The sequence below is a fragment of the Pipistrellus kuhlii genome, unplaced genomic scaffold (genome assembly GCF_014108245.1).
Source record: "Pipistrellus kuhlii isolate mPipKuh1 unplaced genomic scaffold, mPipKuh1.p scaffold_m20_p_10, whole genome shotgun sequence".
NCBI classification, from domain to species: domain Eukaryota; kingdom Metazoa; phylum Chordata; class Mammalia; order Chiroptera; family Vespertilionidae; genus Pipistrellus; species Pipistrellus kuhlii.
In genome coordinates, this window is record NW_023425405.1 from 35,021,185 (window position 1) to 35,047,385 (window position 26,201).

The 26,201-nt window shown below is 34.7% G+C and overlaps 1 protein-coding gene across 2 annotated transcripts; it reads right to left on the minus strand.

Annotated features, from left to right (window-relative positions):
• Positions 1-865: 865 nt before the first annotated feature.
• Positions 866-25,847, minus strand: MIOS (meiosis regulator for oocyte development). Of its 2 annotated transcripts, XM_036429344.2 has the most exons (11): positions 25,728-25,847; positions 22,976-24,317; positions 22,552-22,650; positions 17,243-17,497; positions 14,738-14,907; positions 11,386-11,451; positions 9,991-10,149; positions 6,168-6,320; positions 4,741-4,945; positions 2,146-2,275; positions 866-1,099 (listed from the first exon to the last, which is right to left on the minus strand). In XM_036429344.2, exons 2-11 carry the CDS (start codon positions 24,267-24,269, stop codon positions 1,003-1,005), a joined length of 2,628 nt encoding a protein of 875 aa, XP_036285237.1. In that variant the 5' UTR covers positions 24,270-24,317; positions 25,728-25,847; the 3' UTR covers positions 866-1,002. The 2 variants fall into 2 exon arrangements, with proteins under 2 accessions (XP_036285237.1, XP_036285238.1); XM_036429345.2 differs by lacking the exon at positions 6,168-6,320.
• Positions 25,848-26,201: the final 354 nt, after the last annotated feature.

Sequence of the window (26,201 nt, forward strand, 5' to 3'; positions counted from 1 at the left end):
AGTGACCTTGTTTCTCCCAACATCTTCTAGTTTACCTTAAAAAAAATAGAGCAACCCAAAACAGGAGCAAATTTGAGGGTAGACATACTGACAGATTGCTGAGTGGTTTATCACATATAATCTTGCGCAGACTTTGTGTTCAGTAAAATGCTCCCAAATGACGAGCATAAGAAATTAATAGGAAGAGAAATCTTTAAAGGCAAATCAGGACATTGATAAGCAAAAGGCTGAAACTGAAATTTTATAACATGTTCCCCTGAAGTGATGTAATTTTTTCTCTTCAGAAAATTTGTAAGATACAGTCTTAATTTTGGCTTTCTAGGAAGAAAATAATGGTCTGTGCCAAAAATGTCTTACCTTAAAAATGGAAGTACAAGGGGAAAAAACTCCTTGGGGGGCGGGGGAATATATATATATATATATATAAAATTAATTTTATCAAGGTATGGTTGAAATATATATATATTATATATCAACCATACCTTGATAAAATTATTCTCCAGTGTGGAGTAGAAGTTCTCCAATTCTAAATGTAAAAATCCAACACTTAATTTTATCTGAAAGGAGACTAAGCATGAGTGAGTTTAAATTATCATCTGAGTCACTGAATTGATCATTTTAATCTATTTTCAAAGTGTATTGATTTTATTGGAAGATATCAACTTTTAGCTTGGAAGATAAAGGTTCCAGATCTGCTCTTGGCTATTCCAGAAACTCTGCTTTTTTATAATTTCAACAAAACCCTAGAAAGTTATTCCAAAGTGAACTTTTTCAACCTATTCAACAGAATTCATGAAAACACTCTGATATCCATTTCAGCAGCATTTGTCTCCATGAAGCACATCAAAATCATCCAGACATCAAATTGCTGATTTGATAGAATGATTTATTTTTCCATTATAGGAAAGTCATGAGTGACTTGTTCTGAGGTATGTTTTTGCGCTATGAAGGTCATCTATTAGAAAGCTCCACACTTGAAGGCTCTTCTGTAGGTGGTAACATTTACGGCTGGACAGTCTCTGCAGGCACCAGATTCCCTGTTGTATCCAACTGCATACATTTACACGTGCATGCAGACACAGGACACTCTGCATGGTCCCTAAAAGAATAGATCAATAACAGTTAAAAATCTAAATTAATACACACAGATATATACATACATAGGTACATATGTACTTTTTTTTTAAATATGCATACCTATCTATGTCTATAATGCAATTTTTCAAAATGACACTTGGGAAAATATAGCAATTCAAATCCAAAGACAAAAACACATTAAAAGCATTAAATTAGAAATTTATGCCATGCTGACATGGGGAGAAAGTTACTAAAAACTTCAATGGCTTTGTTTTATAAATATACAATAAAATATCCATCTGCAGTTATGAAGGTGAAGGGATGTGGTCAATTTTAAATTAAAGCCAGTGAGACAAAGTAAGTGTAGAAGCTATAGCAATATAAAAGAGTGTAAGGCCACTAGCACTGTTCAGTGTAAAAATTAATTATGGTCTTGAAAATCTCCATTGCATGAGGTACTTACTACATAACAGCTTATTTAGAAGATAATTGATATATACTCTATCATTTAATTTATAATTCAATTACATATTACATATAGTAGGACCTCCAGTTAACTATGAAAAACTGTAAACATATATTCCCCCCAAATAAAGCAAAATAATGCTATTCAATCACTTAATCCATATATCGTATTTAAACTACTTATTATATGTTTAATTTTATAAGATTACAAAGGATATCTAATAATAGAAATGTTGCCGAAACCGGTTTGGTTCAGTGGTAGAGCGTCGGTCTGCGGACTGAAAGGTCCTGGGTTCGATTCCGGTCAAGGGCATGTATCTTGGTTGTGGGCACATCCCTGGTAGGGAGTGTGCAAGAGGCAGCTGGTCAATGTTTCTCTCTCATCGATGTTTCTAGCTCTCTCTCTCTTTCTCCCTTCCTCTCTGTAAAAAATCAATAAAATATATTTAAAAAAAGAAAAGAAATGTTGATGCCCCCTTAGTTAACTCAGGGACAGGAAAGAACAAATTCATCCTTTGGCTATATAAACCTGAAGTATTTAAAAAGCCGTCAGCTTTATCTTCTCTAACTCCAAGCCTATTAAAGAAGGAATGTGATTATTACCTGAACCAACTAAGCATATGTCCAGCATGCCCACCATGCCTGCAATTGTGGCACCATGTGAACCAGTTGTTAAATTGAGCTAATTTTTTGTCCTTGCTCAAGTCTACTTTTTCATCTGATTTGGATCCTCCTATGGGTTAAAGAAAATGATCTTCAATAACTATATTATAATATTAATTCAAATTTTCTTAAAAGGTATTCCAGAAGCTATGTCAAAATACAAATCACATATCATATTGAAAGAAGCATCAAACAGACGGTCAAACTAGAGTGGGAAGGCAGGGAACGGTCTGGGGGGTAAGAGATCAACTGAAGGACTTATATGCATGCATATAAGCACAACCAATAGACACAAGACATTGGGGGGGGGGGGCAGTGAGGGCAAGTGCTGGGAGACCGTGAGGAGTCAATGAGATGGGGGAAAAGACCTATGTACTACTATTTGTAATATCTTAAACAAGGAAAAGGAAAGGGAAAGGGGAAGGGGAAGGGGAAGGAAAAGGGGAAAGGGGAAAGGGGAAAATAGAAAGGGAAAAGAAAGATAAGACAAGAAATAGTAATTTTAATGCTAGTATCTAGTTAGGTTGAAAATATATTAAATAACAAGTTTCCTTACATCTTTCATAGCTAATAAAACCCTTGAAAAATATAAGGTATCAAACCATCTAAGAAGTAATCTGAATTAACAATTTTAGAGAAGTAACTGGTAGCTTAAAATCTTCCCATAAAGAAAAACACCAAGCCCAATTTACAAGAGAGTTGTACTAAACAATGAAGGAACAGGTAATTTTTACCTATATAAACTCTGTCAATGAATTGGAAAAGTGAAGTAATCTCCCAAAGAACTCTAGGAAACTGTCATAACTTTGCTAACAGAACCAGGCAAAAATAATATAAGAAAAGAAGATTAAAGACCAATCTCTCTCCTGAACAGAACATAAAAACCCTAAGTAAAACATTACCAAACAGTATTATTTAGCATTTCTACTCATAGGTAAGTACACTAGAGAAACTCTGTACATGCTAAACAAAGACATGCAGGAATGTTCATAGCAGCATTGTTTGTAATAGTAAAATTCTGGAAGCAAACATGTCTATAGGTAGCAGAGTGGAAAAACTGTGCTACAGTCATTAATGGAATACTAAATAAGAATGAGAAAGGAATAAACTATAGCTACATTCATTAGCATAATTAACACTAAAAAAACAAACAAACCCCAATGTTAAGCAAAAAAGCTAAATCAAAGGATATAACCCATAATTCATTTGTATGGAATTTAAAACACAGACAAAACTAAACATGTTATAAAACTATACAGACAGGCTAGAGACTGAATAACACAGTTTAGGATAGTGGTTACCTATAGGAGGAAAGAGGTGAGACTAGGCAGGGAAAAATAATCAAAGGCACTACCAAAGACAATGACATATTAAGTAGGCTAGAAGACTCATTGATGTTTGTTTTATTACAGTACATGACATACACATTCCTATCTGTTACAGTGCACAGTGAGTTCTATTTTCTATTTATCAGTATTGGGGCTATAAAAAGTGAAGAACATGAAATGTATAAAATGGAAATCTTGATTAAAATTTAAATTGAAAGTAATAAGTGCATTTGAAAACATAATGTATTGCCTTTATTTGTTTAAAAAAAAGGCATAAATTGAAAAATAATTACTCAGCCAATGATACCAGCAAATCTCTCAAAGATGTTAATGTAACAATAAAGCAGGCTACTTAAAATGAATCAGCTGCAGACTAGAATTACCAAATTTCATAACTATGAAGGATAGCCCCATCCAACACTTTATATGAAAAAGAGCTAACTTAACTCTAAATTTCACATATCGAAATGTCAGAGCTGTAACTAAAACAGGTATTCTGACATCATATCCAGTTCTTTATTCATTATACCAGTGTGCCAAATATAAAAATGATTTAATTAAAATGTTTGCCATAGTTTCATAATCGAGTTATATAAATAACTGGAATATTTCTAGCCACTGGGTACATTATATTCAGTTATCCACTTTCCTCAAATATTTTTTTTGTATGTTACCAAAAGCGGTAAACAATAATTCTAATACTTCCAACCATACATATAATACTTGCTAGGTAACTGATAAATATTGCAGGAATAGCACTAAATCCTACAAGTAAAGGAATTTTACTTTTAGATTAATACTTTCTGTATTTCACAGGTAGATTCTGAAAATGAAATGAGAAAATGTGCAAGTGCTTTGAGACTATCAAAAACTCTTTATGCATTAAAGGTAGTTATTAGATGAGGGCACACTGACTTAATATAATATTTGAGGAAACCCCGCTTAGAGTGACAAGAAAATGAAATAACATTACTTAATATTTAAGCTTTTCTCACTTCAAATTGGCTAGAATTTGTGAGATTACCTGAGATATCCTGGATATAGATTTTACTTTTAATGTATAGATTTCCTAAACCATAGGGAACAAAAGCCAGCAAGTGGTTTGCTCTTAGAATATAAAATCAAGCTAGAATTACTTTTATTTACATTAGATCAATTATGAAAGAACAATTTCAGCACAGAAGAGAACATTGGAGAATTATCGTACCAGGACAGCTCGAAACAGGTGTTCCCATATTAATGAGACAAAGTGCACATCGAGGGAGGGGCTTTCGACAGCCAGGGCAACTTGTGACTTTAGATTTCGTTGGCGAGCCACTGACCCCATACTGACTAAAACCTCTGCCCTGATGAGGCACAGTTGAACAACTGTAGGAGATAGACTTGCCACAGAAATTGCAACTCACAAACACCTGGAAAACAAATAGAAGAAATTAAAGTATAATACAAACTTTATAAATAAAAAATTCAAAGTTTGATCCTAACAAATTAAAATAAATTTTAAACATTATTTTGAATTATAAAATAATTTATTTGCTAAGTTTTATTAGTAGCTCTTATTTAAGATTTTCACTTAGCAACTACATTGAGAACTTTCAGTTACCTTTGTTTAGTTATATTCTTCCTAATGCCATTGATATACTGTATAAAGAAAAACTTGGCAACATTAGATCCTAACATTTTAGAAATAATAATGAGAGTTCACATTAGATCATAATATTTTAGAAATAGGGACTCAGAGACATTAAAAATGACTTCTGATCCAAAGTTCCATGATATAATCCCTTGTACAAAATTTTCTTATAAAGAAAACACTCATTTCCTAAAGTAGGAAGGATTTAAGGATCCTGTAATGGTAAATAGTTAAAACTTGAGAGTAATAGCATTAGAAACCATCCATTTTGCTTTAAATTGAACTCCTAGGTTCTTAAAGACTTATCATATAGCTCAGTAACAAGTATTATTACATAATGCAATTTTACTAATACTCAGGTTGTTTTAATAGCAGCAATTTCTCAACTTTCTAAAATAAGAGAACAGCACCATCCAGTGCTCACATTGAGGATATACCTGATATTTAATGTCTGAACTTACGCTGTATCTTATGTCTTGTGCTTTATAAGATAATTCATTTCATGTTTTTTAAACTAATGCAAAAAGAAAAAATTTAAAATGTCCATGTGCAAGCAGACATACATCTATATATATACATACTGTTAAAAAAAAATCCTGCCTTATAACACATAAATAGCGCAGAAAAATAATACATAAATGGAATTTATAAGACCGTAGAGTTGTTTAGATTCTGAAAGGGTTTATTAGAATATACTGGAAAACCTCAGCCAGGCCTACGATTAATTTAGTTTTGCTTCAGATCCTCTAGGCCTGCTGTGGTTTGCTCTATCTTACTAAAACTCAAGCCACTGAGGTGACTGTTAGAAAGTGGAAGGACCCACACAAGTGTAGTTTGGGATAAAAACATCAATGTGAACTCAATATAGGCAAAAGAATGAGCTAATCATTTTATTAAAATGGATTCTAAATGCAGCCTACATAATATGCTACTAACATTTTTAGTTTTGGCTAGACTATGCGGTAGATGTTATTTGATTCTCTCCAAAGCAATATACTTACCTGTGCTAAAGGCTTGGAACTGGGATCCAACTTACTCCGGTGAATATCAAATTCAGCTCGTTTGTGCCAAAACCTCCAGGCATCTAATAAATTTCTATAATTCTCAATCCAGTACTGAACTCTTTCATCTTTAAGAACATCTAAAGGAGAACCCTAAAAAGAAAGCATGATTATTTTAGTTGTTTAAAAATGTCCTGGCTAAACCAGAACATTCTAGGTAACATGTGAGTACAAGTCACACAAAGAAGAAATAGGCCTCCTTCTGCCAAAAGCTGACTCTTAATGAGGATAGAGATAAAATAATTATAGGAACCTCCATTAATTTACTTTAAGCTGGTCTCTACTAATGACAGAAATAGATAATATGAGTACACACACACACACACACACACACACACACACACACACACAATGTAGATATCATTAGACTGGCCAGGGAAGGGTAAAAAGCTTAAAAATCCCAAAGCAAATAATTCACCATCCTGGTTAAAAGCAGTAAAAAGTGTCGTGAATACTCTTTGTCTCAACTATCAAGATTTCTGGGTTCACAAAATCTGTTTACTATATGATCCAAATACATACCAAAACTACTTAATCAGATTAAAAATAATACTGAGTCTGGTCCTTCATTATCTAGCAATGTATTGTGAACTGATATTCTATTTTGTATACCTATTTATCTGAAAGTTAAACCTGACTATTCTCACTCTTACCCCCAATTAAAACATACATTTATTACCTTAAAAATTAAAAAGAAAAAGCCAAAAATATTCTTAGTTCTTATGTCCCTAAGACAGTACAAAACAACATTTTATTTTCCTTAAATTTACTTTAGATTTTTTCCTCATTAGTAATTTTAATTTCTTGCCAGTAAGTCTCTTCCTAAAGCTGTATTTTCCCTGGCAGCTGTCACATTTCACATTTCACCCGTCATTGCTTTATTTTCACAGAATGCTTACAGGCCTGTCCCACATATTGTATATCTCCTTAACTTACAAAGAAAGGATGATATGTCTACCTCCAGTGATGCTCCAGCATCAGTGTGAAGCCCAGTTTTCCCAATTCTAATTGGGAGCCAGATATAAAACTAAACTGTTAGATCTTAGCATGCATCTTACTTATGGAAATAGAAAGATACCTATCACACTTAATAAAGACAATCTATCTTTACACATTTCATTAAAAAAGAGCATATTTATCACCTATTAGTTACTGGTAGGTAGTAATTTCCATTAACAGAGTTCATCTAACAAAAGAAAAACTGTTATTCAACAATTTCATTTCTTTAAAAAGTAAATATCTACTCTAGTCTTAATTATGAGCAACTAGTTAGAACCAAGTACTAAAGCAGAATACAAGCCCTGTTTTGTGTGTTGTTGTTTTCTAAAGAATTCTTCATACCCCCTTTTGCCTCTTTCGTAGCAGTAAGGATAAACTAAGAAAATTTGATCAATTCATATTCAGTAAGTCTTCTCTAGATTGCTCCTATAAAACCTCATCAAACTCTGATAAAATCTGTAGAGGAAACAGTTCAGTGATTTATGTCTGTTCAAATCAGAAGAGCAGGCAGAATACCCTGGGCTTTCTATAGACCCATAGTAACAAAATGTAAGACCAGAGTGAGCAGCAAGTAACTTCTAAAAGTAATAACAAAAATTCTTCAGGAAAAGGTAAAAGAACCCAGAACTTTATAATGTACTGTACATAACATGCAATAGTAAATTAAAAATCACTAGATATATAAAGACATAGGTAAATGTGATTCAACGTTAAAAGAAAAAGATTGCCAATAGAAACTAAATCTAAAAAATTCCAAATGTTAGAGCTAGCCGACATACAGTTATTAGACACATTAAAAGACTCAAAGAAAAATGGTGTTTTAGTTAGTGGATAAGGATCTGGGCTAAAAATGTAAACTATACAATAAGATTCTAGAATGAAAAAGCACAATAACTGAAATTAAGTATTCCCTGGAAAACTTAACATGGGAGAGAAAGTGACAACAAGGAATACATGAATAGCATTAATCCAATTTGAATAGCAGGGGGAAAAAATGGAAAAGAACTTCAGATACCTATAGAGTAATATTAAATAACTTAATCCTATATAATAAAGAGGCAATATTCTAATTGACCATCACTCCAACACACTAGATGGCCACCCCCATGTGGACACAAGATGGCCACAACAAGATGGCCAGTTATGGCGATCAGGCCTGCAAGAACAGACAGTTATGGGCAATCAGGCCTGCAGGGGAGGGCAGTTAGGGGTGACCAGGCCTGCAGGGGAGGGCAGTTGGGGGGGACCAGGCCAGCAGAGGAGGGGTGACCAGGCTGGCAAAACAGGCTGGCAGGGGAGCAGTTAGACATCAATCAGGCTGGCAGGGCAGTTGTTAGGGGGTGATCAGCTGGCAGGCAGAAGTGGTTAGGGGCAATCAGGAAGGCAGGCAGGTGGGCAGTTGGGAGCCAGCAGTCCTGGATTGTGAGAGGAATGTTGACAGTTGGACATTCCTCGAGGGGTCCAGATTGGAGAGGGTGCAGGCTGGCTGAGGGACAGCCCCATCCCCGCACTGCACAAATTTTGTGCACTGGGCCTCTAGTATTTATATAATAGAGACCAAGAGAAAAGAATGAGATTGAAAAAATATGCCTGAAAACTTCCCAAATTTGATGAAAAACACTGACTGCAGATCCAAGAAGCTCACCAAACCACAAGCAGAAAAAATAGAACCACATTAGGCATTAAGGTTAAAGTGCTAAAAATAAAAAAAGAAAACCTTGGAAACAGTTCAAGGAAAAGATAAAAAATTACATAGGGGACAACATATTCATAGCTGACTCATCATCAGAAATATTGGGAGGCCAGAAGACTATAAAACCACGTCTTTAAAGTGTTGAAAGAAAAATAAGAACAAAATGGTCATTTAAAATTAAACTGGGAGAATCTGTCTCCAGTATTTCTGTACTATAAGAATTCCTAAAGAGAAGACCAAAGGAAAAGAATACTAGATAAAATTTGCATCTATTGGTCTAAACCACAGGTAGGGAACTTTTTTTCTGCCAAGGGCCACTTGGATATTTATAATATCATTCGAGGGCCATTCAAAATTATCAATTTAAAAATTAGCCTGCTCTAATCAAACATTTTATTAGCTCACTCCTAATGCCTTGACAGGACCAGACCAACAGATCTCACAAGCCTTATACAGCCCACGGGCCAGACATTCCCTAGCCCTGATCTAAACAGTACCAGAAATTGTAAATAAGTAATAAATAAATATAAAACCCCATGTTTTTGTTCTTCCACATAACTTACACAAATGACAACTAACTGTTCAAAGCAAAAATTGTAACACTCAACTTTGGAGCTTATAACATATGTTGAAGTAAAATATATAACGAAGGACAAAGAAGGGGTGTATGAGTATAATTACACTGTTGTAACAATTGTGGTATGTGAAATATGAAGCAAAGTATAAAGTGTTAGATATAAGGTATGAAAAAGAAAGGATGAGGTAGGAAGTCTGAGTATTAGATATGACATGTGAAGTATGAGGAAGTAAAATGTTCACTAATGAGTTAAGGATATACATTGTTAGACCTAGAGCAACAACGTCTAAAGAAAAAGAGAAAGAGAGAATGAAAAGGGGTTTTGCTACAAAGCCACTAGATGAAATAAAACGAAACACTGAAATATTTAATTAGCCTGAGAGAAGGCAGGAAAGCAATAGAAAATAAAAGAAAACTAAAAAAATGGAAAACAATATCAAGATGATAGCTACCATCTTTTCCTTAAGACAGATGCTGCCACACATTGCACTGACCTGTAACATGCAGTAACTTGCTGTTTGGACATCTCCAGTCCTATCGACATAACTCTCCATTAAGTCCACTCCATCTTTAGTAAGGCCTGTGAGCAGAATTCCTTCCAAATTTCCAGCCTCTTTCATTTCATTGGTCAACTTTTCGATGTATCTATTTAACTGGAAAATTCAAAGTGAATTTTCTGAAGCAATCCATTTCACTTATCTCTTGTCCTTCAAAACTTCTACATTATGGAACAATTTTATTCTTAATGCAAAATATTGTAAAACAAAAGCCCCTACAAAAATCTAGATGTATGATCTTCTAAGTCTTTGCATCTAATATAAATTACAATTCAGCATTCATGATCATAAAAAAAAATTTTTTTTTTTTTAAAATGCAAGGCATTTCTGTGTTTGATAATCCTATATACTAAAAGGGTAATATGCAAATCAACTGAATGGGGGAATGACTGGTCGCTATGATGCACACTGACCGTTGGGGGCAGATACTCAATGGAGGAGCTGCCCACTGGTGGTCAGTGTGCTCCCACAGGGGGAGTGCTGCTCAGCCAGAAGCCCTGAGCTGGACTCATGGCTGGCCAGGGCACAGTGGTGGTGGGAGCCTCTCCTGCCTCAGCGACAGTGCTAAGGCTGCCCAACTACTGGCATAGTGGGGAGTGGGCCTAAGCCATCAGTTGGACATCCCCCAAGGACTCCTGGACTGTGAGAGGGCACAGACCTGGCTGAGGGACGCCCCCAAGTGTTCGAATTTCATGCACCAAGCCTCTAGTTATTCTATAAAGAGTATAGAGGGTTTACTGTTAAATTTAAAGAGAACTGTCCTTATTATTCTGCAAAGTTCTTGCTGCCTTTTATAGTAGGATGCAGTAGAATCATAGAATCTTAGTAGAAAGGGAACCTCCAGATTATAAAAAACAATAATCTCTTGTAAGGTCTTCCCAGACTTCATTCCTCCCCAAACTCTAGTCAAGATTTCTCTATATTCCCCCAACATTATTTTCATTATTATAGCACTTAGCATTGTAATACTAGCCATATATGTATTTCTCACTATATATATAGCATATTTATTCAGTACCTACTTACTGCATTAGAAAACAGAGGGATCCCTTTATAGCATCCCTAGGAGATGAGTTTAACATCTTTATCTACTGACCAATCTCAATCCCCAAAACAGAAATAAACTAAATATTAAGTCAGCATTATTTTAAAAAATAAATTTAGTTATCATATACATTTATAATATTTTAATTTAATAGATTATTTTCTTTTCAGAGGGATTTATATATACATATATAATTCACTCATACATATATTTATAAAGACCAGTTTCTCAATCCAGTAACAATAAATATTAATCACTTCAAACATGGAATTAAATCTTGTTCTTACCTGAGTATCACTAAGGAATTTACAAGCAAATGCCACCCTGTCACGGACAGCAACTTTGTTTTCATACTGAAAAGAAGAGAAAAAGCCAGGAGTTACTTGTAGGTGCTATGGGTTTTAAATATTTGAAGACTAAGTATTTTATGTACATAAAATATAATATTTTTAAAGATATTAATAAGTTATTGTGTATATATTGGCAGAACCACTGATTCCTTTTTTAAGTGCCTTTTTTAAAATAAAAGAAATTTTCAATTATGGTTGACACTCAATACTGTATTAGTGTTAGGTGTTAGGCATTTACATACTTTATTAAGTGATCCCCCATAAGTTTAATTACCCACCTGACACCATACATAGTTATTTCAATATTATTGAGTATATCCCCTATGCTGTACTTTATATCCCCACGATGATTTTTTAACTATCAATTGGTACTTCATTAATCTCTTCACTTTTTCATCCAGTCCCCCAAGTACCTCCCATATGGTGACCATCAGTTTGTTCTCTATATGTAAGAATGTTTATTTTGTTTTTTAGATTCCATATGTAAGTAAAATCATATGGCAGTTATCTGACTTATTTTATTTAAGATGACTAACAATATAAGCTAAAGTTCTATTTCTGCTCTGCTCAAGTTATTGTCCTTATGAAGTAAAATTTTACTTAACTGAACAATTCAGTTAAAAAAAATTCTAGTTCAGCCTTATAAATCTCCAACAGAAAATATAAACAATGATGTACAGCTTGTCAAGTTTAAGATGCCATGTATTCCGTGCATCACAGAAACTAGTTTGGGGGAAATATGAAATCTTTCTTTGGCTGATAGTTAACCAATAAGTCTAGGAAATCTGTGAATTACCAGTGAATATACTAGTATGAATATACGAGGACAGAGTTTAGAAAAAAACAACAACAATAACACATGTATTTCTAAATACAAACTGGTAAGTTTTAAAACATAACCTTTATAAATTAAAAACACACAATTTTGTGCCTACAGTAAAATACTATTAGGTGGTTTTGTCAAAATTTTCAGAGGCATACGATACTTAAATTTGTGTGAACTTGTCAACACTGTAAAACAATATTTTGAAAAATGTTTACTATGAATGAAAGTACAATTCATTTTGTGTTAAGTGAAAAATTGTTTAAAGGTGGAAAAAATCCTATTTCCATTGAAGTGAGTCATTCTATGAATTACATTTTTCCTCTTTTAAACAAAACACCACTTTAGTTGATACCTATCATAGTACATTTTCACAAATATAAAATATATTCTAGGGTTCTGCACTAAAGAGGGGAACATGTTTGATACAAGCTGGATATAATTTTTAGTTTCTGTTTCAAGTATTAAAATTTTTTTATCTGAAAAGAATTATAAATATTATCTGTCCCATTTTACAACTGAGACAAAACTAAAATCCCAAAAGTTAAGATATGTGTAGCAGAGCCAAAATTCAGACCTTTATCTTTTGATTTTCCAAGTCAGTAACTTTCACTAGATTACTGCAAATTAACAATTTTTATTTTTTTATTTTTATTTTTTTATTTTATTTTAAATATATATTTTATTGATTTTGTACAGAGAGAAAGGGAGAGGGATAGAGAGCTAGAAACATCGATGAGAGAGAGTCATCGATCAGCTGCCTCTTGCACACCCCCTACTGGGGATGTGGCTGCAACCAAGGTACATGCCCTTGACAGGAATCGAACCTGGGACCCTTCAGTCCCCAAGCCGACGCTCTATCCATTGAGCCAAACCGGTCCCGGCCAAATTAACAATTTTTAAAAAGAAAAACATTAATTACAATTATTTATACATAAAGTATAATTAGGTACACTCTTGAAATAGTTTGGAAATCTGAACTTCCTACTCAAGATAAAGTACCTAACCTAATAAACCAAATTTAGCTATATGAAAAGAAGGGTCTTTATAAAAGGTCACTTAATTGAAAATACAGAATTTAATATTTAGACAATATACTTCTCTATCAATTTAAAATTTGAACAATCCATTTATTTTCTAGTCCTTATCATTCTCCCACACTTCTTGAAAATATCATTTTTCTCCAATATGCAACATTTAAATCTTCTATTTAACAAAAAAGAGTACTAACAGTAAAAACAAAAAGAACTCCAACATGCTCTCGGATATTAACTTGAGTTGTCAGAAAAGCCCAATTGCAAATTATTTAAAATGGACAAAATCAATAAACTAAGGAATTGCAAAAATGGACACTAACATTTATTAAAATTTTCATTCAGCCAAAACCGGTTTGGCTCAGTGGTAGAGCGTCAGTCTGGGGACTGAAAGATCCCAGGTTCGATTCCGGTCAAGGGCATGTACATTGGTTGCGGGCACATCCCCCATAGGGGTTGTGCAAGAGGCAGCTGGTCGATGTTTCTCTTTCATCGACGTTTCTAGCTCTCTATCTCTTTCCCTTCCTCTCTGTAAAAAATCAATAAAATATGTTTTAAAAAAATTTTTTTTTCATTCAATAAAATGCATGATTTTATAAAATTTTAGGAAATAACATTTAAGTAAATTATTCAAGCAATGTAGATTTTATAAAAATGCTATAATGTCAAAAAAAAAAAAAAGTAACTTTCAAAACTTTCATGTTAGAAAGCTCTTCTTGGTGCTAGAAAGAAGCCCAACAGAACAAGGAAAGTTGTGGTACTGATGTGAAGTTTAAAACTCAAAAACTACTATAAAACTGATAAGCAAATCTCACTTTATTTTTTCTTTCCCAACATTGTGATAAAGAACCTATATGGTTATTGTGGTCATAAGTGGTTAAAGCAGAGAGAGAGAGAAAAACAAAACCAAATAATGAAAAAATGAAATAGCCACTATAAGTAGTGTGATCATATAATTTATCTTCTAAACTAGAACATGTCTGATAATGATAAATACTAAGACAGATAAGATGTGGTCATCCTAATCATGTGTTGAACACGTGTTAGTTCACTTAACAAAAATAAGAAACATGAACACACTTTTAAAAATTATATTTCAATATAAAATTTACATTTACATAGTTGTAGAGTTCTGGAGCTCAGAACTTAGTTCTTAAGCTAAAGGTTAAAATTCTATTCCTTCTATGTCTGCAAATTATATTACTAAAATTATTTTAAAAATCAAGTTCAGTTTGCTCTCAGCTAACTCCACGTTGGCAGTCACATTCATGAATAGCTGCTCCAAAGATGTTTAAGATACTTTATTTTAAATAATAGAAAATGCATCAAACTGTAACAATATTTTTATGCAACAGACATTTGAAAATTTTAACAAGCTGGATAAAAACTCCTATCTTAAAAAGAGAGCCTTATGAAACAGAAATTAGCTTACCAATACTCCATCATAAGATCCTGCTTCACTTGTCAGAAATGCAAACATGACACACAGATATGGGTTGTTTAACTGTAATCGTAGAGTGCTGCACATTTCTCTCCAAAGAGAGTTCTTCTCATCAGTATAACCTGATAAAGCCATTGCTACCACATTGAGATTCAGATCACCTGCATATTAAAAACAAACAGCTAATCAAAGTGTCAAAAGCTTTATAATACCACCATCTTTCAGTTCTTAAATCATAAACAAATAAAGGTCAGAGATAGAATTTTATATGCAAAAAAATAACCTCACTAGAATATGGGTTTTGATTCAGGCTAGAAAATTTGAAAAGGACCACAAGTAAAAATTTCCATTCTTACAAAACTTGTGTCCATATTGCAAACCCTATGAACGACAAGTACCTCTTCATTTTCAAGTCCTCATTCCAGGCAGGTTCCTATAACGTATATTACTACTCAGGAACTAACGTTGAAAAAAAAAGTGAAGCCACCCTACCATTTCAAAGCATTGATAGTAAATATTACTATAAAATTATTTCAAAATAATTTTGTTCTCCTATTCCTAAATACATAATGCATATATTTATATGTTTTAACTACAAGGTAATAAAAACCAATATTTCAGCATTCTTCTTATAGTATTATGCTTTTAAATTTTCTAGGGCAAAACTATCAATCAGTATTACCACATTTGAAAAAAAGCATTTGTTACAAATACTCTTTTAAACATTTATTCTTAGAAGTTTATGTGGCTGTTGATAAGCTGATAACCTGGAAGTCAACACTATGTCTATCTAGACTTCTAACAAGTTTATCATCAAAAGAGAAAACTAAATTGACTTTTAATTTTTACTCTTTAAGTATTTTTACACTCTATAGTACAATAAAACTGTAATGGTTTCTAAGCGGACCAGCAAATAGGAATTAAGTTTCCTGACTACTCAGAAATAATTTGCCGAGTATATTAAAAATCAGTAACTCTATACATCTTAGGCATTTCCAAGTGATATGAAAACAACTCAATTTTTGGGCCCTAGTTGGGTAGCTCAGTTAGTTAATGTTGTCTTGATATACTAAGGCTGTGGGTTCAATCCCTGTGCTGGGCACATACAAGAATTAACCAATGATGCATAAATAAGTTGAAGAATAAATTAATGTCTGATTCTCTTTCTCTTCCTCTCTAAAAAAAAAATAATAAAATGAAATCAATCAATAAAAATAGTTTAAAAAGAAAAAAACTGAATTTCTGAATTCAGCTTTCTCTAAGTATTCTTTTGCAAAATATAAAACTAAAACTTTATCACATTTCGCTGTTTATTCCTTCCTAAAAAATATTAAGTGGGAATTATATTTAAATCACCAGACTCAAGTAGAAAAACTGCAAATCAAAAATATCATTTTTTAAAGAATCTACAGTCTAACTAAAAATGGGTACAGAATTTCCTAAAAGTCAACCAATAACTATTAAAAAAATTATAAATATAAATATAAATATAAATATATATATATACTATATATATATAGATAGATAGATAGATATAGATATAGATATAGATATAGATATAAATAATCTCCCTAAGCAACCAGTCATCCAGACAACCAGCTGGTCACTGTGACACACACTGACCAAGGGGCAGATGCTCAATGCAGGAGCTGCCCCCTGGTGGTCAGTGTGAGTGCTGCTCATGGGCGCCAGACACCAGACACATGGCTGGTGTGTGCAGCTAGAGCAGTGCTAGCCTCCCCCGCCGCTGCAGCAGTGCTACCAAGTGGCAGCAGGCACTGCAGGGCAGAAATGAGTGGGAGTGGCGCAAAGCCCAGCCTGGACTTGGGCTTCTCTCGGGCTGCCTGCCGCATCACATACTAGTACTATATTCCCCGAGGGGGCCAGATTGCAAGAGGGCCAGGCTGAGGGACCCCAACAGTGCACAAATCTGTGCACTGGGCCTCAAGTATAAAGTAAAATACACTCAAATGTTCACCATAAAAATGCTTGCAAACTAAAGTAGTCCTAATCTCCAAGAAAATACATTTTAAAAATGATCTATTTTTAAAAGAAAAAACTGAAAATGGACACATCTGAGCATTCCTTAAAGGACAATTTAGACACTTTTCCCCACCTCTCCCTAACCTTCCCGCTGTAATTTGACAGTTTGATGCTTTACTGCCTCCGTATCTATCTTTTTGTTCATCAGTTTAGAATGTTCTTTATTATCCACAAATGAGTGAGATGATGTGGTATTTTTCTTTCATTGACTGGCTTATTTCACTTAGCATAATGCTCTCCAGTTCCATCCAGGTCACATTTTCTTTTTTACAGACTTAATCCAAGGCATAAATAAAAGGGAAGAGCTAATATTTATAGAGTACTGTGCTAATCTCTCTTTCAAAAAAATTTAATGAAAATATTAACTGATTAGTTTTTTGAAAGTTGTCAGCTTTTTCTTTTTCTTTTTTTTTTTTTTTTTAACTGCAAGTACCATAGAATATAACCCAATACCTTTTTCTGAAGATGCCCCTTCATTCAGGATTTGGATTGCTCGTCGAATATCCAAGTTGAACAGTGCCACAGCAGCAGCTCTCTCCCATTCCCCTTCTTGTACCAGGGAGTTCAAAAATGGCCCTACATCTACATCTGTTCCTTTCTTAATCCATCCACAAAGCTGTAAAGCTAAGATTCTTTCTTCATTTAAATTCTGTATATCAGTTTGCTTATCCAATCCACTCCAATTATGTCTAGTGTTTTCCACCATTCCTAAAATGAGAAACATTTTTATATTAATTGCTTTATTATTTATTATTTTTAGTAAACTTATTGAGGATACATTGGTTAATAAATAATTACAGAGGTTTAAGGGGTTCAATTCTATATTACCTGCATATTGCATTGTGTGTTCACCACACCATGTCATGTCTCTTTCCAACACCATTTATACCCTCTTTCCACTCACTTTTGCCTCCCCCCACTCTCATTTCCCTCTGTTAATAACCATATTGTAAAATTTTGAAATTTAAAAAGTTAACTAATACACTTGAAATTACTTATTTTTAACCTTACTACTGGAAACTGTTGACAGTATATGTCAAGGAGTTAAAGAAGACCTCTGAAAAGAGAACTCCTGCCCATCAAAATGAGGAAAGCATTCTGCTATATTAGTAACAATGATGGAAGTTATTTGAGACAAAAAAAAAAAAAAATCACTTTTATCTTTAAAAAGTGAAATTTTAAGAACTATGAGAAAACTTTGAATAATTAAATAAGTTATTTTTCCAAATTTATATTGTTTAGATAGAATGTAATCATTACATTTCAGGTAAAACAAACTGCAGATGTACTAAGGTATTTATTTTCATACTAGAGGCCCGGTGCATGGAATTCGTGCACGGGGATGGGGTGGGGGATGGGTGGGCTATCCCTCAGCCCAGCCTGCACCCTCTCCAATCTAGGACTCCTTGAGGGATGTCTAACTGCCCGTTTAGGCCCGATCCTATCTAAGACTGCTGGCTCCCAATTGCTTGCCTGCCTGCCATCTTGATTGTCCCTAATCGCTTCTGCCTGCCAGCCTGATTGCCCCTAACTGCCCTCCCCTGCAGGCCTGGGTCTCCCCCAACTGCCCTTCCCTGCAAGCCCGGTCACCCTTAACTGCCCTCCCCCCTGCAGTCTTGATTACCCCCAACTACCCTCTCTTGGATGCTTGGTCCACTCCCAACTTTTCACTCCTGCTGGCCTGATTGCCCACAACTCCCCCTCTCCCTTGCAGGCCTGGTCCCTCCCAACTCCCCTCCCCTGCTGGCCATCTTGTGGCGGCCATCTTGTGTCCACATGAGGGCAGCCATCTTGTGTTTTGGAGTTATGGTCAATTTTCATATAACTCTTTTATTACAAGGGATTGCCCCTATAAATTTTGGATTAAATGCTGATATTATTATTTTTTTAATATATATTTTATTGAGTTTTTACAGAGAGGAAGGGAGAGGAGATAAGAGAGGAAAGGGGGAGAGAGAAACACTGATTGGTTGGCTCTTTATACACCGGACTAGGGATAAAACAGCAACTTTGGTATGTGCTCTGACCAGAATCAAACCTGTGACCTTCAGGTTCATGGGACAATGCTCCAAACAACTGAGCCATCTGGCCAGGGCCAAAAGATCCACTGTCTAACCACAACCCTAAAGTCTTCTAGAAATTTAATTTCCTATGCTTCAACCTCATACTCTCTTGACCACTCATTTTTACTTACCAGTCTTTTCCTCCAATTTTTCCTCTCTATTCAAGCTAGATTCCAAGGGTCAACAATTGAGTCGCTCTCTTAATTCTCCTGCCACACTGCCCTTTATTCTTTCCTCTGGTAAAGCAACATTTCCCCACAACCTTCCCATGTCTCTCAAGACAACTGTCTCTGCTCTTCTCCCCATCTTCTCTAGACAACCTTCTTGGTCTTTCTCAACAAGCAAACCTAATATATTGAGAAAACAGGAGTCATCAAGTAGCAAAGCCCTCAGCTCTCGACACTGAACCTTAAACAAACTGCAAACCTTTCCCCTTTCCCTCTGGCTAATATGGAGGTGCACACACTCCTACCTAAAGCTTTGGATCTCTTTCCCACTTATTCCTAGGTATTTTGCTCTTCACCTCCTTATCTCATCTTCAACCTCTCTCTTTGGGGTTTTTCCCATCAGCATTTAAACATACTTAAATTAATCCCATGTTCAAAATAAAAACAAAGCAATAAAAAGTCCTCTTTGACCCCAAACTTACCTGCTGCTACTACTACTACTGTATATATTTTTATCCTTCTTCATCTAGTCAAATTTCTTGAGTTATGTAAAATGGATGACTTTACTTCTTCAACCTACTCTAAATTTCTTACCTACCCTAGATATCTCCATCTAGCTATCTCTATTTAACTTATCCCAAAATAAATCCTTATTCTCTCAAATACGCTCTTTATATGTTATTCCTATATAATTAACTAATACCAGTATTAAATCAGTTTCCTAAGCTAACTATATGTTAGCTTTTCCTCCTCCATCCCCTTTATCCAATTAGTCATTAAATTGTGTCCCAATCTCTAACTTATCCACATTTCTCTAGCTCCTCTGCCACTAACCTTGGAAAAAACACCATCATATCGTTCCTGATTACTGTGGCTTTTCTGAGGTTCCTGCTATCAATCTTGATCCTCTTCTATTCATTCCTCACAGTGACAACTCTAAAACACAACCTAATTGCCACTATTCTTTAAAATGTTTCCCCAGTTTCCCCTTATTACAGGATAAATCTCCCTAAATTATTACCATAAGTCCTGAGTTACCCATTGCTTACTTTTCTGATATCCATTCTTTCTTCACTTTCTCTCACATGCTCTGTTCCAGCAATACCTGCATATCCTATGCTCCTTCACCTTGGGGCTCAGGCATATGCTGCTCCCTGCCTGGACTTTGTCTTTGCCTTTGCCTCCTCCAGGAAACCTTCTCAATACTACAAGTCAGATCAGGTATTCTATATATAATTGTCTTCTTCATGTTATAACTGCCTGTTTTAGCTATCTTTTTCAGTATCCATAATTGATATCTTGTTCATAATTATGTCTCCAGTTTCTATAACAATTCTTAGCACACAGTGAACAAGTAATAAATATTTGGTGAAATAGTGAATAAATTTACATCATATTGTAGTAAGAATTAAAGTAACATGGAAAAAGTGATTGGCATGATGTCTAATTCATAATAAGCACTAAATATATTTGCTACCAAAGTTTAAATATAACTGTGTTTTATAATAAATTTGATTAATTATGGTGGACAAGATAGCTCAATGTATAGAATTATGATGTGTTAACACATAATAGTATTTTATTAATACAATGGTATTAGAGATACTATAGAGAATAGAGTATGGCCAGATAAAAGATTGAAACCTAAGAATGCTATCTTTGACAGTCACTTCTTTACCTATTATTGTACTTTCAAGTTGTATAAACAAAAACATATAAGCCAAACTAAACAAAAAGCTGAAGGTCTAGCAATGAAAAAATCTTTCCAACAGTAGTTTTTTGTGTTTTTCTTTAGTTTGGGTGCAGACCATTTGACTTAAATCAAGATAATCAGTTTGTCCCTCCTGCACCAAAACCAAAGATATTCCACCTTCCCGCTTGCTTTTCCTCATAGGTAGTTCGTTGGGTTTTCCTTAAAACATAAAAATATAACAAAAACAATAATAAATCTCAGAATAACTGAGAACGCAATGTTGCCTGATGTACTTTTTAGATAAAATATTAAAAAATTTATAAACTTCCTGTTAAATTCTTTGTAGCAATTCTAAAATCATGAACCACAGTATGCAGGCTCATTGATAGGGGTATTACAGTATATCTGTCCTTTTACTTATATTAATAAAAAAATAGAAGTTTTAAATTGAACACACTCATTTTATTATTTATAATAAAAATTACTTTTTTTGGTGGAGTGCTAATGAGAATACTTAAATGAAATAGGTCATAAAAGTAGTCCACTGCATCTTTATCAATGTGAACTAAAGCAATTTTTGTGTGTGTTTTTTTTAATCCTCATCCAAGGACATGCTGAGAGAGAGTGAGTGAGATGGAGGAAAGGAGTAAGAAAGGAAGGGAGGGAGAGAAAAGGGTATCAACGTGAGCTCCCCAACCAGAGATCAAACCCACAACCCAGGCACGTGGCCTGTCCAGCAATCTAACCTCCCTGGCAACCTTTCAGTGCATGTGACAATGCTCAATCAACTGAGCCACTCCAGCTGGACTGAACCAAAGTCCTTTTAAAAATTGTAACAGTTCAATCAAAATACTTAACCTACTAAAAATAGCATTCACTAAGTACGATTTGTATAGTATTGAAAGTTGTATTAAAATCTAAGTTGGATTTATTACTTCTGCTAACACTCTGACTAAATAATGTGAACTTTTCTAGCAGCTTGAATTAGGCCCAAATTTGATTGCTAACAAAAGCTAGATATGGAATCCTCATTTGGGTAGATGTCTGTAATATAACCTACAACTTAATTCCAATAAAAACATTAAAGAAGTCAGTGGGGGAAAAAAGTAAGTTTGGCTCTTTTGTCCTCTTAACTTTATTCTTCAATAGTCTTATCAATTTTGCCGAAACCGGTTTGGCTCAGTGGAAACAGCATCAGCCTGCAGACTGAAAGGTCCCACGTTCGATTCCGGTCAAGGGCATGTACCACAGGTTGCGGGCACATCCCCAGTGGTGGGAGGAATGGGGGTGCAAGAGGCAGGTGATTGATGTTTCTCTCTCATCAAGGTTTCTAACTCTCTATCCCTCTCTGTAAAAAAATCAATAAAATATATTTTTTAAAAATAGTCTTATCAATTTCAATCCTATAATAATTCACACATTCATTCAATCAGCAAGAACTACAGTATTTTAGGTATGGGTCCTTCAAGTAAGACCGTACTTGGTATCAATTACATATAGACCTTGCCATTAGATAGCTAAGTGAAAGTAAGCAACAAAATAAAAAGGGGGCTTCTTCAATGAGAAATTTAGTTTTTATAAAAACAAAATACTATAATAAAATTCTAACTAACAACCAGGATCCTAAAAATCACCTAATGTAATACCTCTCAAAATGGGTCTTCATAAAAAACAATTACACATTTAACTCAACAACTTACAAAAATATACAAAAATATCTACTCAAAACCCAAGAGAAAAAAAAAGCATTTATGTATACTATCCTGAAATACATAAATAATGGGGAAATATAAAAGTACAAAAATTATGAACATATTGTAGAAAATAGAATTTTCTTACCCAAAGATGATTTTACAATTGATTTAATTCCTGCATAAACCAATGATCCTTTGTTGCCTGGAGATTTCTGGTCCATATCTTCTGTATACTGCTTCATGAGTATTTAAATGCATAGGAAATACTACTAATAGATAATAAAATATTTTAAAGCTAAATTTATTTTCATTTGAAGCCAATTTATAATAGGCGTCAGTGCAAACAAGGTGGTTCTACTCTATTATGGAGTTATACTTTCTTCCTCCTACACAATCTGCAAAAGTAGTATTTCAAGTTCTACAGTTTTAAACAATTTAGTTTGTAATTTTAGCATTATATAACTTGTATTTGCATATTAGACATTCAGTATATTTACAGACTGACCTTTCCACAAACTTCAAGAACATTTCTATCTGATTCATCTGAAAATTCACAACACAAAGGATATAGTGCAGAGTATACCAGAGTGATTTGAGCTGTGGATCTTCATTTCCAGCTAAAATATGATTTCTCCACACTTGTTCTGTATCAAGTCCGTACCTTGATAAAGCCCGAAGGCGCATCTTAGTTGCTATATCTTTTTCTAAAGAATTATCATTTTCTTCTTCTGTACATTCATACAAATGACGACCACAAGCCCACATTAAAGATGTAATTGGGCTCCAGGCAAGAGATATCCTTTCAAAAACAGTGAAGTCAGACATTGTTCGGTTGGGAGTTACAACTATCATTCGATTTTGACTTGTTGGATGCCAAGCAAAGGAAGCAATGTAATTGTCACAAGGTTGCACACTTCTTTCAATTATTGTAGGTTCAGTTTCATCCCCAATGGGAGTGGGTGTATGTTGCATATCATACAATCTAATAATATTACTATCCCTTGTTAAAGTGGCAAGCAGACCAGTCCTAGTTGGACACCATGCAACTTTTGTTAAGGGTTTTGGTTGCTCAGTCAAAGTCAAGACAGGCTTCTCAAATTTCCTAAGATCCCATATTGCAACCTGACCTTCATAGAAGGAAGCAACACGATCATGGAAGTATGGATCTACTGTCACCCCCTGAACAGCTTTTGTATTTACAAACATCTTTTGGCTTGTATTCCGAAGATCAAATATGGCTAGGTTACGATGCATACCAGCAAGGAGAAGTTTCTGGTCCCGTGGAAGCCAACAAAGAGAGAGACAAGCATCATTCTGTCCTAATTCATAAAGCGGTTTTGTTACTAATAATGTTGTTTCAGTTTCACCTGCTGAAAGTCTCACTTTCTCCATGGGGATTATATCAGGAGTATATTTGCTGCAGATATCCCAAATCAGCACTGAGAAATCAGCTCTATGTTTATCCAGACCAGCAGCAAGCCAGTTACTATCCAACGGATTCCATGCAAGAGTATTGCATTGTCGTGCATGCTTTGGCACAAATTCTTTTCCTATCAAATCTCTAAACTTTGAGTTGTGATCTTGACCAAGACTTGTGAGTACAACTCGACCATTTGCTTGTCCAACGGCTAGGAGACATTCAGGATCATAACTGAGATACCAAGCAACACATTTCATATAGGGTGTATCTGAATTTATTGATAGCAAGGTAGCCGCAGAGTCTTCAGATAAACGTAAAGATCCAGCTTTGAGTTCTGAATTCACAGTAGATTCCACATGATAAAGGCTCAGTTCTGAGTCACATACAACAAATCTATCAACCTGGTGTGGTGCCCACAATATATCAGGTTTGGTACCGCTCATGTTTATTGATGTGTTCAAAGTGTCCAGTCAGGTCCATTCACTGAATATCTGTTTAAAAATGAAAAGTTTAAAATGTTAACAAAATATAATTCTAAGTTGAATAAACTATTCAGAAAGTCAGAAAATACTAGTATAGGTACTCTGTTTTTCAATGTATATATATATTTCTTCTATTTGCTGTGAATCCAAAATAATACCCTATCTATAAAAGAGTAATATGCAAATTGAGTCACTCCAAGATACAAGATTGCCACACCCACACACACACACACACACACACACACACACTTATACCTCTAGTACCCAGCACAGAATTAGGCCCTTATTAGATACTTAATTGTTAAATGAAGTTAAATTTCAAAATGAAATTAACTTACTTGTTAAATGCTCCGTCTAATACTTATCACTGTTATCTCCAAGTTTTACCAATCTCCGCATCTTTCCACCCATTACCTCTGAGAAGCTGACTCCAGCCAAGAACAAAGTGCCCACTGTTATAACTATTCTAATGATGGGCAGGAGCCCACAAATAGCCACCTGAAGAGAAGATCACTCTAATACTATCTATCATTTATGCTGTAAGTATTTATTAGGCAATTTCTATGTTCTACACACTTTTCTAAATGCTATGAACACATTATTGAGCAAGGACATAGAAGGTCCCTGGCTGCAATAAACTGGATTGTGTCTCCCCAATATTCACATGCTGAAGTCCTAACCCCCCATGTGACTGTATTGGAGACAGAGCCTTAAAAGAGGTGGTTAAGGTTAAATTAGATCATAAAGGTGGAATTCCGGTCTAATTGGTGCTCTTATATGAGGAAAGAGATACCAAAACTCTCCCCACCATGTGAGCACACAGCAAGAAGGCAGCTATCTGTAAGCCAAGAAGAGAGCTCTTACAGAACTAGACCACACTGGCACCCTGATCTCACATCTCCAGTCTCCAAAACTGTGAAAAAGTTATTCTGTTGTTTAAGCCATTCAGTCTATGGTACTTTGTTATGGCAGCCCAAGGAGACTGCATTCTAGTGCTGAAGTTATGTCCAATCTTAAAGAGAATTTAAAAATTTAGGAATGAGAAGGAAGAGAAGCACCTCATGTACTAAATAGTAACCAACACAACAAAAAGAAGGAACAGATACTGCCAAGCAATGGTTCATACTCATGCCTTAACAGAGGAAATCTCTAAATTGCAGGTATCCTGAGATCTGACCCATCTTCCTATCTCACTAAAAATTAATTGCTTAATAAGCTTACTTTTTATCCACACTTCCGTCCCATATCCACACTCTTTGTATCAGGGATGGGCAGTCCTTCACATCACACAGATGATGTATCACAATGATTCCCTTAAACATCCCTAGAACTGAATGTTTTTTAAGTGTTGGAGACATTGGAAAATTGGGGGCACAAGGGGTGGAACCTGCAATAATTACAGCTCAGTTAGATCCTCACCTTCCAGTTTAACAAGTTAAGTGCTCACTTCCCATCAGTGGTGTCTGAGCGAAGGAAAGCCATGTTGCTTCTGTGTTCCTCAGTATTGTCCAACAGAAATATAGTGCTAATCATAGTTTTCTAGTAGCCACGTTGGGGGAAAAAAAGAGAAATGGATGAAATTAAATTTAATAATATTTTACTTAACCCAACATATCAAAACAGTATTATCCCTTTCAATATGTGATCCATGTAAACATTTTTGAGACTTTTTTTTTGTTTGGGTACCAGCTTGGAAATCCAATGTGTATTTTATACTAACGGGGTATTTCAGCCGCACCGGGCTACTGGACTGTGTGTGATCTGTAATACTAAGCGCACACAAGGTAGTCGATCATGCTTTCACATGCGATTTTTGTCGTTTTTCTACTTTTCTGACTATGACCAAAAAACAACAGCAGCAGTTTCAATAAAGTCCAACCACCACCACCTTCT